The sequence below is a fragment of the Eumetopias jubatus genome, unplaced genomic scaffold (genome assembly GCF_037043125.1).
Source record: "Eumetopias jubatus isolate StellerSeaLion01/CBP00866 unplaced genomic scaffold, mEumJub1_p1.0 scaffold_13, whole genome shotgun sequence".
Lineage (NCBI taxonomy): Eukaryota > Metazoa > Chordata > Mammalia > Carnivora > Otariidae > Eumetopias > Eumetopias jubatus.
The window spans coordinates 25,256,220-25,272,221 of NW_028274819.1; the positions used below are offsets into that span (position 1 = coordinate 25,256,220).

The window sequence follows — 16,002 nt, forward strand, 5'->3', positions numbered from 1 at the left end:
GCTCAGATCATGATCCCGGGGTCCTGGGATAGAGACCCACATCGGGCTCCCTGCTCAGCAAGGAGTCTGCTTCTCCCTCTCCCCTTCCTTCCTGCTTGTGTGCATTCACTCTCTCTCTCAAGTAAATAAATAAAATCTTTTAAAAAGAGGTGGGGAGTAATAATATTACCAACCTAAAATGAAATTGTACATGCAAAGGATACAGAAATGTGCCGTATGTATAGTGAGTGCTCAGCAATCATCCACCAGGTGGCTTCTATACCCTGCAGTTTGCATACCCCCCAGCCTCTGCCTGGGCCCTCAGCCTGAAAATCCCCCATGGAACTGTAACGCCAATTTCTAGTGGTACCCATCCACCTAGGTCCATCTCCTTCAACAGCTCCCTCTGATGAGCCCAGAAGGATATCATCTCCCCCATCACTGGATCCCACAGCACTCCCAACAGCCAACCCCGTATTATAATTATTTGGATGTGAGTATTTTTGTCTCCCTTGCTTGAGTGTAATCTCAACAATGCCAGCGTCCTGTATGTGACCCTTCTCTATATCCTTTGCAGTATCTTGCACAGGCCTGGCATAGAAACTGTGGAGAGAAGATGAGAATCTGAAAGGTAGGAGCTGGGGTTAATGAACAATGTATAGCTTAAATATGCCCTCTGGGTATACCTCTGAGACCGCAGAAGAGGATCAAGACATCCACATGTTAGGAATACATCCTGGCTGCCTGTCTTCCTGCTTTAACCCTTTGTCCGATTAGCTGCTTGGCCCACGCATTCAAGAGAAATTAACTATTGACTCTTCCTTTTAAATAAAGCACTCTACCAGGCACAAGGGATAAAAGAAAACCCAGTCTGTATTCTTAGAGCTTACATTCTAATGGGGAGACAGGGCAGGTCAATATGCATTGAAGATAAAGCACGAGAAGTGCAGTTTAGTCCACATATATTTATTGCATGCTAAGGCTTGAGACAGACTGCACACTTGGCCCTGGGAATACAGCTGTGAACCTGACAACAATACCATCTCAGGAGGTCACAGAGTGGCAGGGAAGACAGAATAAACACAAAGCAGTACTAAGGACAATGAGGCAGCGGAAGGAGACGGGAGGAAAGGAGTTATTTCTTTATAGGGAGCTCAGGGCAGGCCTCTCTTTCCCGGTGGCATCTGTCTGGAGAAGGCCCAAGATGGTGTGTGAACACACATAGGAGAATGAGCCAGCCCAGCCCTGGCAAACCAGCGGTGTTTCCCTAAGGAAGCAGGTCATTTAAGCAGAAGGAAGGAGTCTTTAAGGAGACATTGATGAGGGGGCTTTGGAGCACTGGGTGGAAGGGTCCCCCCTACTGTAACCCCTCCTCTCCCCCAGCTCATCCAATGCAGGCCCGACTCCTTGAGGGCGCCACCGAGGAAATGCAGCATCTAATCTGGCTAACACGAATAGAGCTTTGGGAATAAGGCAGCACTGAGGGGCTCTGTGAACAAAGACCGCAGGTACACTGGCAAAACCAGGCAGCTGTTCAGGGGGACAGGCAAGAATTCGTCAGCAGTGGAAGAAACACAGTCTAGGACATGGTGGTTCTTCTGGGCACAGCTACACTGAAAGCAAGAGCAGGAGCTCCTTAGCCTGAATCAGTGGTCCATGATAGCCAGATCACCCAGGCCATCCTGCCATCTTGGTTCTGGGCAGAAGTCTCCATCCTCACCAAACGAGGCCCCAGGTCAGGGTTGTGTGGCCAGCCGAGCCCATGTCCCACGTCCAGCCAAGGACGTCTGAGCACAGGGGAGAAGAAGGTGCTGAACGCAACCACGGGAGGGAGGACAAAAAGCGAAGGGGTAAAATCTCAGCATGTGAGCCTCTAAGAGGAAATCCTGGTTCTTGCTTATCTTCACTCCTGAGCTGATGAATGCAAAAGGTGGGAAAATGTGTCCATAGAAACAAAGTTCTTTAAAAACAGGACTCTCCTGGGATGCCTGGGGGGCTCAGTCGGTTAGTGTCTGCCTTCGGCTCAGGTCATGATCCCACGGTCTTGGGATGGAGCCCCGAATCGGGCTCCCTGCTCAGCGGGGAACCTGCTTCTCCCTCTGCATCCCCCCACCCCCGCTCCTACTCTCTCGCTCGCTAGCTCACTCTCTCTCTCTTTCACAAATAAATAAATATAATCTAAAAAAAAAACCTCTCCTGTTATTTACGAAAAGTCAAGACATAACCCAACAAAACCTCTCTTTTATCTTTATTTCTTTTTACTATTTTATTACAGAAAATTTCAAATATCTAAAAAGAGAGACTGGCATAGTGAACCCCCATGTTCCGATCACCTGGCTTTAAAAATTATCAACTCGCTGACGATTTTATTTCACTTCTACCCCCATCCCTTACCCCTGTGATTTCGTCTTTATATACTTCCTTATTATATTTATTATTATTATAAATATCTAATATGGTATTAAATATTATATATGTACATGTACATACATATCTTTATCTATAAGGACTTTTTAAAAATAATAAACAGAGTATCAGGGCACCAGGTGGCTCTGTTGGTTAATCATCTGACTCTTGGCTTGGCAGCTCAGGTCATGATCTCGGGGTCCTGGGACTGAGCCCTTCATCAGGCTCTGCGCTCATTGTGGAGTCTGCTTGAGATTCTCTCCCTCCACCCATCTCTCTGTGCATGCACACACATTTCCCCCCGCTTTTCTCTCATAAAAAAAAAATAATTCTCACACTTTAGGAAACTAACAATGATGCCTTAACATCATCAAATATACAACCACAATTCACATTTTCCCAATTAATTCAATTTGTGTGTGTGTGTGTGTGTGAGTGTGTGTGTGTGTGTGTTTTAACAGTTGGTTTGCTGGAGTCGGGATTGAAAGAAAATTGGTACGTGGCATTCGACTGATTGGTCTCTCAGTCCCCCTCAGTCTGTAGGTTCCCTCTTCCTCTAATTTTTCTTAGAATGTATTAATGGATGAAATGGGAATCCTGCAAAATCTCCCACATTCTGGATCTGGCAGTCTGTCCCCCAGGGGGCCGCCAACATGTTCCCTGTCTCTGAATTTCCCATGACTTAATGGATGGTGTTACAGAGTGCATGTTGTGTCCTCCAGAGTTCATATGCTGAAACCCTAACCCCTAATAAATGGGATGGTCTTGGGGAGGGGAGGGCTTTGGGAGGAGCCTGGGGTAAGATGAGGTCATGAAGGTGGTGCTCTCCTGATGGGATCAGGGCCCTTATTGAGATAAGCAGCCAAGGGACTTCCCTGTGTGTGTGTGAGCACCAAGGAAGGCCAAATGAGGACATCAACAGGAAGAGGGCCCACACCAAGAACCCAGCCATGATGGTACCCTGCATGTGGGTCTTCCAGGACTAAGAGAAGTAAGTTTCTGTTTAAGTCACCTAATCCGTGGCCTTCTGTTATGGCAGCCAGAACTGACTAGGGAAGATTTAGAGGCTCAATCAGATTCAGGTTGGAAGTAGAGGCAGAAACACCTCACAGTGATGATGTGTGTTCCTGCTAGCTCACATCCAAAGGCAAACAACATCTGGCTGTCTCTTTTCTTGTGAGGCTCAGACTGACTTGTGAGAGGTTCCAGTTCTGGGTCAGACGCACTCATGACACCCACCCTGGCTCTCTCCCTGAACGCAGCTGGAATAAAAACCTAGCCACATACTTGGACAAATACAACGGTTCTTTTAGATTCTACGAAGTAAACCAGAGCAGCCCAACTGAGGAAGAAGACCAAAACTCGAATTACTGCTGAAGTGGTGGTAGGTTTACTATTCCCTCCCTCCCCAATCAGAGTCCCAGGAAACTGGAAAGGATCAGAGAGATCGTGGAGCGGGAGTCCATGAAGTTATTTATGAACTTCTAGGCAGATCCCCAGGTGGCACGTGCGTGGATCTGGTCCTAATCAGCACACCCAAGACTTTGAGAACCAAACTCACAGACCACTGCCCAGGTCTCAGACTGACCAGAGTAGGTGCAGAGGTACCACGGATCCAAACAGCACTACAAAAACAACCACAGCCCACCGAGGGGCTGTTAGGAATTCGGGGCCTGACCCAACGGGGTCATCTGCTTACTAAAACAAAAACATTAACATTCTCTGTAGGATTGAAACAAAACCCAGAGTGTCATACATCATCATCAAAATATCCAGAATATAATCCAAAATTACTTGCCTTGCAAAAAATCAGGAAAATCTCCATTCTCACGGGAATAGATAATCAACAGACACCAATGCCAGAATAAGACAGATGTTGGAATTATGTGACAAAGGCGTTAAAGCAGCTATTCCAGAAAGACTCCAACAAGCCAGCAATCACACAAACTTTTGACACGAATGGAAAATAGGAGGTCTCAGCAAAGAACCCATAAGATATAAAGAACCAAAAGGAAACTTTAGAACTAAGAAATACAGTAACTGAAATTTAAAAAACAAAAAACAAACAAACAAAAAAAAGACCACCCTGTATGGGCTCAAAGCAAATTGGAGAGGACAGGAAAAAAAGTAAACCTGACAAAAGGCTAATAGGAATTATCCAACCTGAACACTGAAAGGAAAAAATTGATTAAAAACTGAACAGAGCCTCAGGAACCTGGGGCACAATCACAAAAGATCCAAAGTTGTTATCCGAATCCCATAAGGACACAGAGTGCTTGAAAACAATCTGAAGAAAGAACAGCTGAAAAGGTCCTAAGTACAGCAAAAGACGAAAACTTACAGATTCAAAGAGAATACAGACACAGAATAAACTCAAAGAAATCCCCACAGCCAGACAGGTTATACTCTAACTGCTGAGAGCTAGACTGGGAGAAAAAAAAAAAAATCTTCAAAGCAGCCAGAAAAATGATACATTTTCTATGGGGAAACCATTTGCATGGCTGCAAATTTCTCATAGGAAACCACAGAAGCCAGAAGAAGGGCATGGCATTTTTAAAGCGTTTTAAAAAAGAGCTATCAACCCAGAATTCTATATGCAGTAAAAATATCCTTCAGGAATGAAGGTGAAATCGTGACACCATCGGATGAAGGGAGACTAAGGGGATGTGTCACCACCAGACCGGCTTCAAAAGAGTGGCTAAAAGAAAGGCTTCAGTGGGAAACGAAATGATACCAGAAGGAGACTTGGAACCTCAAGAACGAAGGAGGAGCAACCAAATGGCAAGTCTCTGGGTAAACAGAATAACAGACTGTTCTTCTCCGCTGGAGTTCTTTAAAATGCATTTGAGACTTGAAAGCAAAACTGAAAATATTGCCTTTTTGGGTTCTGAATGTATGGAGACATACTATCTCAGATGACCAGAACGTAAAGAGATCGAGTGACAGGGTTTCTACATTCTACTTGAAGTGGTAGAGTGTTAATCCAGAGCTGTCAGTGAACAGATGGATGGCTGGTCCCAGGCATGGTCAGCCCCATCCATACCTTATAAAGCTCCCCATCAATTTTTCATCTAATGCTTTCAGGAGCCACAGATGATCCGTTTCTTCACCAGGGTTACAGAACGGATACTCAAATCCTCTTATTCTTTGATGTTAGTTGGTATTCTTCAATTAAAAAAAAAAAAACCCTTTCCTATCTGTTGGCTATTTAATTACTCACAAGTACAAAACATCTAGAAAAAGGAGGATAAATGCTGGATTCTCTCCTTTTATTTACCAGTTTCAAAATAGTGAATTAGAACCCGTTATTTTTAGATGTTAGATACGCCAGAGGGAAATGCTGGCTTAATCCCCAATGACTGAATTTGGAATGGATATAATTAAGTCATTTAGACAATTAAAGACCAATATCCAAACATTTAAATCATACAGGGTCTTTAATATGGCAGAGAATATGCAGAATGGCACAATCATTTAGAACGTGTGTACTAGAATGTATCACACTTGCTTTTTATTGCCATTGAATTATTCTCTAGTATGTACAATGAATATATATATATATACATACATATAATTCCCCCCTTAGATTATAAGATCCCCATGGACAGCAGGAAGCTAAGATCAAGCTGATACACACTTACTAAAGGACTTAGTGAAATATATAAAACAAGTACATCCTTGGACATCCTAAGCCAAAGGCGAAATGCTAGTAAATAGGGTCTCCCCCTTCATCACTCACAGCTTCGTTTTAAGTCACTAGGGGTTTTCAAAATCAATTACCCCTTGCCAGCCACCACACTGAACGCTTTTCAGGTACTACCTCATCTAATTGCCACAACAACCCAGGAAGCAGGCTCTTGGCGTCCCCAATTCATGAGACGAGGACACCACTCCGCAAGGAGATTATAAAGCACAGCCAACCCAGCTTAATCAGGGCAGAACACAAACCTGGGGCCAGGCTTTTCAGCTCCAGAGTCATTCTGCTCAATCAGGCTGCTACCTAGTGAGTGCCTGCCTCCTCCTGCTAAGGTGGGTTTCTGCTACTCTACTCTCCATTCAGCAATCTAGCCATATCTCTGCCATCTGGGACCCAGAAGATGAAATGAGGCAAAAGGAGAAGGCACACGGGAGAGTTATACACTATACTCCTCATGTCCCCACTGCATGGGCACAGCGACAACTATTCCCTGCAAAGGCATAAATAACAGGGGACCTGGTCCCCCTCCTCTTCAGAGGCTTATACCAGAACCAACAGGGTAAGGGAAAGTCAGTTTCTCAAAGCCATCACTGAAGTCATTACAACATGTTTTGAAAAAAAATTAATAACATAAATAACAATTATATGAATAACGACAACAATCCTAATGAACAACATATATGTGTGTATACACGTATACATACATGCATACATACACAGAGGGAGAGAGGGAGGCAGGCAGAGAGACAGAGAAAGGCGTGGCACAAAAAAGCCCACATCTGAACCAGGTGTCATTCTGGGCCGTTTCATTTTCCTCTTTATGCTTTTTTATATTTTGCAAGTTCCAAAGCCGTTTGCTGGGAGAGCTGATCCGGCACAAAAGGTCCCGGGGAAGAGAAGCCAGAAGGTCACTGACACTGCTGTGCGTGAAGTGGTTTTGGACACAGAGATGCTGGCCAGGGAGGGACTGTGTGTCTCCGGGCCATGGAGTGGGAGCTCCACACCAAGACTGATAAGAGGGGAGGGGGCGTGTGTCTGTCTGTGTAGTGCCTTGGAATATTATACAACAAGGAAAAGGAATCGGGGCAGTCACAAGACAAGGAGATCTTTAGCTTTCTATACTATATGGGCATTTTTTTTCAAAAATATTTTCTTCCGATATATATAAAAATCTTTTTAAACATCTTTTTAAACATCTTTCAACATCTTTTTAAAAATCTTTCAAAGTGGGAAGGAAAACCAGCACATCACCCCAGGCTGTTGAGTGGGACAGTCCATCAGAGGAGGGGGCGAAGGAGCAGAGAATCGACTCTGCCCCTCGTGACCTGTGTGACCCTGGCTGAGCTCCCTGACGTCCCGACGCTTCAGATGCCTTATCTGTTGATGAGGACCACACACCTGCACCTGCAAAGCTACTGTCAGAGCAGAAAACAAAGTATGGCCCAGGCCCAGAGCACTTTGTAGAGTCCCCGCGAAATGGGAGCTGAGCGCTTACATGTTTGCACAAGGAAGAAGTGAAGAGCAGGATGCGGGTAAGGAGAGAAGACACCCGAGCCCACGGGAGTGAGGAGCACAGGGAGGAGAGGGGCGGCGCCCGAGGCACCGGGCCCAGAGGAATGAACAAGGGAGGGCGGCCGGGTGCTCCTGGTACTTACTGCAGTTCTCTTCGTCGCTGCCGTCAGGACAGTCCTCAAACCCATTGCACTGGAAGCGGCCAATGATGCAGTGGATGCCACTGGCGCAAGGGAAGAACGTCGGGCCGCATTTGGACTTAGCCTTGGCTATAGGAGGCAAAACAGGACAAAGAGAAGGTCATGAGGAGCTTACATTTTCTGACCCCTGGCATACCCATCCCACCAACTGAGCATGCAAAGGGGTCCCTTCACATTTCCCTTTTAGTCCCCAAAGATCTCTTACCACCCACCACCCACTGTCAATGCCCAGCCAAACTGGGAGCCTGCACGCAGCATCCTCGAGGAAGGTGGTGGCTAATCCTGCTGTGTTTACACGGCCCCTGCACAAAGCAGGGCTCAGCCAGAATGTGCTGCAAGAAGGAACGAACAGGTGAGCAGATGGGTGATGGATGCAACCTACTCTGAAGGTGCTAAGGAACCATTCACAACTCATTCTCTGACTGTCAAATTAATTGTCTGCATTTAGTAAGTGTTTCCCATTCTAGGTAGCATGGCCAGAGCTTTCCGTGGATGCTCTCATTCAATCCACCCAGCAACCACCCAGTGGCAAGGTGTGCAGAAAATAACACCACTGGCCTGAGACGGCTACCCTGCAAAGACGCTTGCTTGCTTGCAAGGTTGGCCCTCGCGTGGCTGACTTCCGGGAACTTGGATTTCGGGAAGGTTCACACCATTCTCTCCTAAAAACGGCTCCCTGTGCCTAAACTGTTTATGCGAACGGTGCAGTTTATGCTGAACACCTGCTTTTCTTCTGGGAGTTTGGGACTGTGGTAGATGCTGGGCAGACAGTGCCTGCGTAACCAGCCCCCAGTAAGAACCCTGGGCACTGAGTCTGTAACGAGCTTCCCCAGGAGAAAATATTTCTCACACACCGTCACAACTTGCTGCTGGGGAATTAAGTGCATCCTGTACCGCTTCACTGGGAGAGGACTCTTGAAGTTTGATCCTGGTTTCCTCTGGCCTTCACTCCATTTGTCTTTTCCCTTTGCTGATTTTGTTTTGTGTCCTTCCGCTATCATAAGTTGTATGACTATAAGCAGAGCTCATGGAATCCTCCCAGCAAATCACTGAGCCTGGGGGCAGTCTTGGGGACCGCTGACAAGGATGGGTGTGGTTCTTATCCCAATGTCAGAGGTATGCTTTGAGGGGTAAAGTGACTCACCCAAAGCCACACAGTTAGAAAATGAGACACTGGGGTGAGGCCCTTGGTGCTAGATTCCAGAAGCCAAGCCTCTCTGCCAGTCTGTCACTTCTCACAACAGAAGCCAGACTCCGGCTCAGAGAAATACTTCTTCCACTCCTGCTGTACAAACAGTTTTAACAGAAGCTGCTGTAACTCAGGCTTGACTCAGTGTCCTGCTAACCAAATAGCCCTGCGAGGTAATGGGCTTTCCCGGGAATGGTGCCGGCTGCTCTAGCTTGTGATTACGAGGTGTAAGATCAGATCTATTGCTGCATCCCAGGTAGCGGGACCCGACTAGCATCCCTCTCATCTCCTGCCTTAGAGACAGGACCCATGGTCCTCAAGAAGGAAGGGCCATTTCTTGGGAACAAACAGGTAGTAAATTACCTTCATGTTCCTGTTATCAGGAACATGCCAACTTTGGCAAGCGTGATCCAAAATTAACAGCATTTTAAAGCCTGGGACGTGCCTAGGTTTTAAAGACTCCCAACACTGTTTCAACCTGGAACTTCTGTAATGGTGCTGGTGTGCTCTTCAAAAGCACAAACTTGGGAGACAGTGTCTGGGTTCAAATTGTAGCTCTACTTTTTATGAACTTGGACAAGTTTCTAAATATTAGTGAGTCTCAGTTTCTGCACCAATAAATTGAAGGTAACATCTATCTCCCAGGGCTCTAGGAAGGACTCAATGAGATAATCTATACAAAATGCTTCTTAGCACAGACCAAGGTATACAGCAAATGCTCAATTAATGGTAATACTTATACTATTTATCATCATCATCATCAGTTATAGAATTTTAAAAATTACTTCTTGGGCTGCTAATTTTTTTTCCTGATCGCCAAAGTTAAAAAAGCTCGTTATGGAAGATCTCTATGAAGTGATACGAAATGATCGCCAGGATATACTGTTAACTGGGGGGGGGGGGGGGGGGGAGGAAGCAAAGTGCAAAAGAGTATCTATAATATTTTAACCCTCTATATGAGCAAAAGAGAGGGATATAAGAAAATCTACACGGATTGGTTCATCTGAGCAGAAGAAACACAGGAAGGACAAACCAGAAACTAAAGAGCCTGGTTATATACAGGGGGTGGAAAAGGGGTGGAAAGAATGGAGAAACGAGATTGGAACGAGGCTGCCGGGATGAGTCTATATAGCTCTGACTCTTAGAACCCCAATATTTCACATACCCAAACAGTAAACAACTAAAATCATCCACACGATGTACATGTGCAGACACTCAAAATAAGACAGAAACAGCAAAAGTGAACGTGACTGGATTATAGACGAGTAAGCCCACCACACTGAAGGCTGTGGGGAAGAACAGAACCAGCCTAAGTAACTCGGGAAACTGTTATTTTGCCTGGATTCCATAAGGCTAAGGAAAAAGAGAATTGTACACAAATAGGGCATTCTACTTTTATTTGTCACAGGGTTATGGATTAGCAGTTCTGAAACTACCTTTGTGTGTACTAGGACTGAACAAATAAGTAAATATACTGCAAATAATAACCGTGAGGTTTCTCACTCTCAGAAGAAGTAGTTAGAAATAAGGAAAGCGGAGAGGCTAAATGATCCCTGAGGCTTTGGACTAGAAGTAAAGGCATCAGTATGAAGTCAAGATTTGTAAAGATAGATAGATAGACAGGCAGAGAGACATACAGATAGATAAGAGAGAGAAAGAGACAAATATTTATAGAATTTTTCAAAAGATTTAATTTTTTGAGAGAGAGAGAAAATAGCTCGTGAGAGAGCACAAGCAGTGAGGAGAGGGAGAAGCAGACTCCATGCTGAGCAGGGCGTCTGATTCAGGTGGGGCTCACTCCTAGGACCCCAGGGATCATGACCTGAGCTGAAGGCAGACACTTAACCGACTGAGTCACCCAGGCGCCCCAAGAGAGAGAAATACTGACCTGGTGTGTGCATGGGTCAGCATACATACATGTATTTTCTAGTTCCGTCTGCTAAAAAATATGAGAAGCAATACACTCCAGTAGCAAATGAGCACACCCAGCACCAGATCTTGGTTTCTAAATACCACTGTCTGATAAAGGGAACCAGGGCTCCTTGGAGAAGTGGTTAATTCCAGGGGGAAATTCAAGATGAACCTGGAGTGTCTTGTGTTGCCAAAGAGGAAAGAAGTGCTCAAAATATGATGGAGGCATGGGAGGATACAAGAGTCAACCTGAAGGTTGACTCCAATGGCCAAAGCTACGACACTTGAGTGACAAAATAATGATAGTTTTGGACTATACCCCAGAGAATACAATAAAGATCTGCGAGTCCATCCGGCATCATAAATCGTTGGATAAATAAGTAAACGGGGAAGAAGGGAAGTTTTTCCTTATAGAAGAATTCCAATGGTTAAACAGAGAGGGGATGTGGGAAATAGAAAGTCATCATTTAGCAAACAACACAGTAACGATGGTTAGAGGCAAGACCCAGCGATGGATGCTCACACGAGAGGACCAGCCGGCCTTGCTCTGGCCACCCTTTCGGGGCTGCTGATAGGCTGCTTATTGGCTTGGACATCTGAGAGCTGTTTCCCCGTAAACTTCCATTCACAACATCACCACAGCTTAACAATGCCTAAAAGCCCCTATCACAGCATCATGCAGCTCTGGACACCTCTCTAGGGCACAGCCACCTGGGGTCCCTGTCTGGCTACGCGGGCCTCCTTGCTCCTCCAGGAGCTGTCATACACAGTCCCAACTCAGGACCTGCATGCACCCTGCTGGTCCCCCTCCCAGGGTTGCAGGGCCCATGCCTCCACTTACTCAGACACTGGACTGTGGACCCAGAAACTCGGACTCCCACCCTCTGTCTCTCTAGCCCTCCTTCTGCTTCTCCTTCTTTTCCTTCCTAGGAAAGGACGTGACTTTGTGCTGTGCTGTTTGAATAATGACCATACACTCATTTGAATACTTTCGTTCACCACTTTCGATGGAGCTGTACCACACAGTGCCAATACCAGGTAAGAGATACTTGCTGAATACACAGATGAGCCTATAAAAGAGAGTGGGATTGGGTAACAGTAGCTAGCTGGCTGAATGTTGACCATGGGTTAAGCATTATGCTCTAGGTTTTAGAAATATCACCTTGTTTACTCCTCACAAAAACCCGTTTCACAGATAGGAGAGCTGAGGTCCAGAGGTGAGGGGGTTTGACACTGCTAATAAACAGAGTCAAGGCTCAAACCTTGCTCTTGACTCATCTGCTCCTCTGCTTCTTTAGATATTTCTAAGCCCCAGCCCCGCTCCAAAGGACTAGGCTTTAGGAGACGAAGAAGAAGAATATGAATAATTATAAATGAATTAGCTACCCTTCAATTAACCAGCTCTTTGGCCCTGCCCCTGATCCCTTTTCAAGAATGACTAATGAGACCTGCTGCCTCATCAGCGATGCTCCATTGCGGTCTCGGTCAGAGGGAGCCGTCCTGTTACGATTTATACCTGCGCCATCAGACACCTGCTGAGGCAACCCGTGAGGTGGATCACAGGAGGCCAGCCAAGCACCTGGCTGAGGCTGTGAGAGAAGCCAGCCACTGACAGCAGCTATCGGTCCTCCCCTGGCCCCTGTTTCCCTGAAGGGGGGACATCTCAACGTGAAACTTCGTGCCCTGACGAAGGTGGGCAGGGTGCCTCCAGGCCACCGATGACCTGGATTCACTATTTTTCAAGGACCTGCTCCCTGAACTTTCCAAGGAGGCAGCTTTCACCAGTGGGAGGACAAGAACCAGCACTCTCCTGGGGGTGGGTTTCTTTCCCAATCCGTGTCCTCTCCCTCGTTAGAGCCTGGTTGTCACAGTTCTGCTTTTCACGGATCCGTAAATTTAAAAAAAAAATAAAAAAAAAAAAAACCGGGGTGGGGGTGCATCAAGGGCTAAAACAGTTGCCAACTTTTTATTTTGCCAGCGAGGACAACACACAAACACATCTGCAATCATCTCTGCTCACTCTTATCCTCCACAGAAAGCCACTTTAGCCTCCAAAAGGCAGGACAAACAACACAGAGTCCTTGGACCAGTACTTGGGGATTATGTCAGGACTAGAGGGGAACCAGGAGACATCCCTGTGTGGCCACATGGTGAGGCCCGCAGAACAAAGACACAATCCTCGCAGGCACAGTTTGGTTCAGTAACTAATTCTCACTTTTCACAGAGGAGAAAACTGAGGACCAAGGAGGCAGTCTGAACCTTGCCCAAAGTCACACAGCTATTTAGGATCAGACTGGTCTAGAATCCAGTTCTCAGTCCCCGAGTCTAGCCTCTGTCAATTACAATATGCTTGAGGCAGGGTGCCACTGAGTCATGCGCTGCCAAATCCCACCCCGGGGGATCAGATTTGGCCAAGATCCCATGAGGCTGAAAGCCCCTTTACCACGTGGCGAGAACTCTCCAAGCCTCCTGAGCCTGGACCAGGCATCAGGCCTGTGGCTCCCAGTCAGCCCCAAAAGGGCTCAGGGCTGCTCACTGGTCCTGGAGGATGCGGCACTGTGGCGTCTGTGGCTACCAGCCCAGACCCTCCCCACGTGGTCCTTCCATGAGAGTCGGACAAGAGCCACCATGCCAGAGCCTCTCCGTTAAGCCAGAACAGCCGGGAGCTCGCTCGTCAGACCTGCAGCATCTCTCAGACTTTGCCAACCGCTCCAGCCATAAACACGGGTATCTGGGGTCTCTCTTCCAGATGTCTGTAGTTGGCCAAATGAGCAACAGCTACAATCTCCACCCCCCTGCTTGCCTCCAATTCCTGCTCCAGGATCCTGCCAGTGTGTGCCTATGACAGCCCAAAGAACCAGGAGCCTTAAGCTCTTCTGTAAAATTACCATCCTGGCTTTTATAAACTCATGACACAGCTCACTGTGAAAAATTCAAACTACAGAGAAAACGCACAAAGGTCAATGTTAAAATTACCACAAATTGCTGCCACCCAGCCAAAGCCACTGTGGCCATTTTGCTAAACGCGCTCCTGAAGCATGGTCTCAAGAACCACTGTGTGCAAATGGATTGCCCTAGGACCTCACTAAAATGCAGTAGGTCTGGAGTGGAGCCTGGGATTCTGTATTCCTGAGACTCCCAGGTGATGTCAATGCTGCTGGTCCAAGCACTTCCCTTCTGAATAGCTAAAGACCATGGTCTTGTTCATTGTTCTATCTCCAATGCCCAGAAGAGTGCCTGGCGCACATGTTACTCAATAATTACTGACTAAATCAATACACAGAAATCTGAGCATATAGCTTTGCTTAAATGCACCCATGAAACACGATGCTATTCGATACTTGTGTTTGTCACTTGCCAATATATCGTGACATCTTTTCATGTTGATAACTACGGGCCCACACTATCACTTTTACTGGCTACAGGTAATTTTACTGTATCTCTGCACCCATAAGTCCCATGACGGATGCATACTTGGGGTATTTTCAATAAACAATGCACATATAGATGCATATATTATTCTCCCCACTTGTACAGTATCTCTTGAAGGTATAACTGCTAGGTCCCAGGATACGCATATTTCACATTTTGGCATCCTTTTGATCATTGACTGCCTCCTCCCAGAGGAACTGGTACCGTCTTCTGGCCACAGTTGGCCACAGAAACAGCCTCCGGCCCCAGATCGTCCATGGGAGATAGGCCGATTCTCCCCTGCTGGCAATGATATTCCTAGAAGCACACAGACTGAGACCATCCTACAGTTCCTCTATGTTTATGTTAGGTTGGTCCTTCACTGCACCCGGTGCTCTATTATTCTCCATTTATCTCTGTCTCTCTTCATTTTAACATCTGTGTATTTCATTACTTTGCCAAGTAGGGGACATTCCTATCCAGTCAAGGAAACCATGACTCTTCTTTTTATCTTTTAAAATTTGCACCGGGTGCAGAGCATCAGTCTTTGCTGGAATTGGTTTCTCTGGGTTACACTAATCACGGGCTAATGCAAAGTGTCCCTCCTTTCAGGAGATGCTCCTTGAGCTAACTTTCCCAGGCTACATTATCCCCTCTAAGGGCCCAACAAAGGGCAGGTTCTCACTCCAAGGACGGTCCTGCTTGCTAACATTTCTCTAGAATGTCCTGTCCTGTGAGGCAGTGTTTAACAAAGAAGGTTGTCAATGATCCTCCTGCAGAAGAATCTCCAGGGATACCCCTCCCCTAGGGGAATCTGCATTCGTATTAAGCACAGAGGATTCCAATGAACACTCACATGCAACCACCCCACCTGACAGATTCTACTGATATCTTATGCCCCAAGAACAAATGACCTCATCAGTCCTTTCTTTCTGATGTTGCAATGGCACAGACCAGCAACCACTCCAGGAATTGTGGCTACAGGGCTCCTATAGGGTCTCCTCTGGCTACCAGCCCCCGTCAACTCTAGCACTCATATCCCAGATAGCATAGGAGAAACCATGGGCCTCTTGACAATCTTTCTCCATCTCAACAGGTTCTCTCTTCCTCCATGTTCACGTGCAAGACACAAAATCACTCTGCTTTACATACAAAAGCTGCGGGCTCATATTCAAATAGTTGCTGTCCTAGCAAAAAGGCCCTTTTAGAACTACAAAACCCCTCAACCAGTTCTGTCCACATTTTAAGGATTTACACTTTACCTGTGCACAATACAAAATAGGGATAAAGGGCCCAAAAACTGTCTACTGCCCCCTCTGGACAAATAAACTGTTCCTGAGCATCCTGCTATCTGTCAGGCACTGAGTCAGTTCTGTGGTGATTCAAACAATACTCCCTGAGAGTGGAGGAAGGACACAGACAAGTCAATGAGACTCTGCATGCAATGCCATGAGTGCTCTGATGGGGGAGCTAGAGGACACCGAATCTCAAAGTGAGTCTGAGGGCAGCAGAAAAGGCTTGCTGAAAGGAAAGCAGGCCTCAGCAAAGACACTTCACATATAGCTACGGTGGAAACCGATGTACTGTTTAGACACTGAGGCCTTGCTCATTTATTCATTCCACTAATGTTAATTCACAAACTCTGTGTCATACCTGCAAAGAATAAGGATACACTGGAGACGCCTCTGCTACAGAGA

General features: G+C 46.4%; 1 protein-coding gene across 1 annotated transcript in view; it reads right to left on the reverse strand.

Moving 5' to 3' along the window:
* LDLRAD3 (low density lipoprotein receptor class A domain containing 3) overlaps positions 1 to 16,002 on the reverse strand; it is a 217,892-nt gene that overhangs the window by 104,420 nt on the left and 97,470 nt on the right. Inside the window, exon 3 of the mRNA XM_088017586.1 lies at positions 7,738 to 7,863. Coding sequence (XP_087873712.1) covers positions 7,738 to 7,863 — 126 coding nt within the window. The remainder of the gene's footprint in view (positions 1 to 7,737; positions 7,864 to 16,002) is intronic.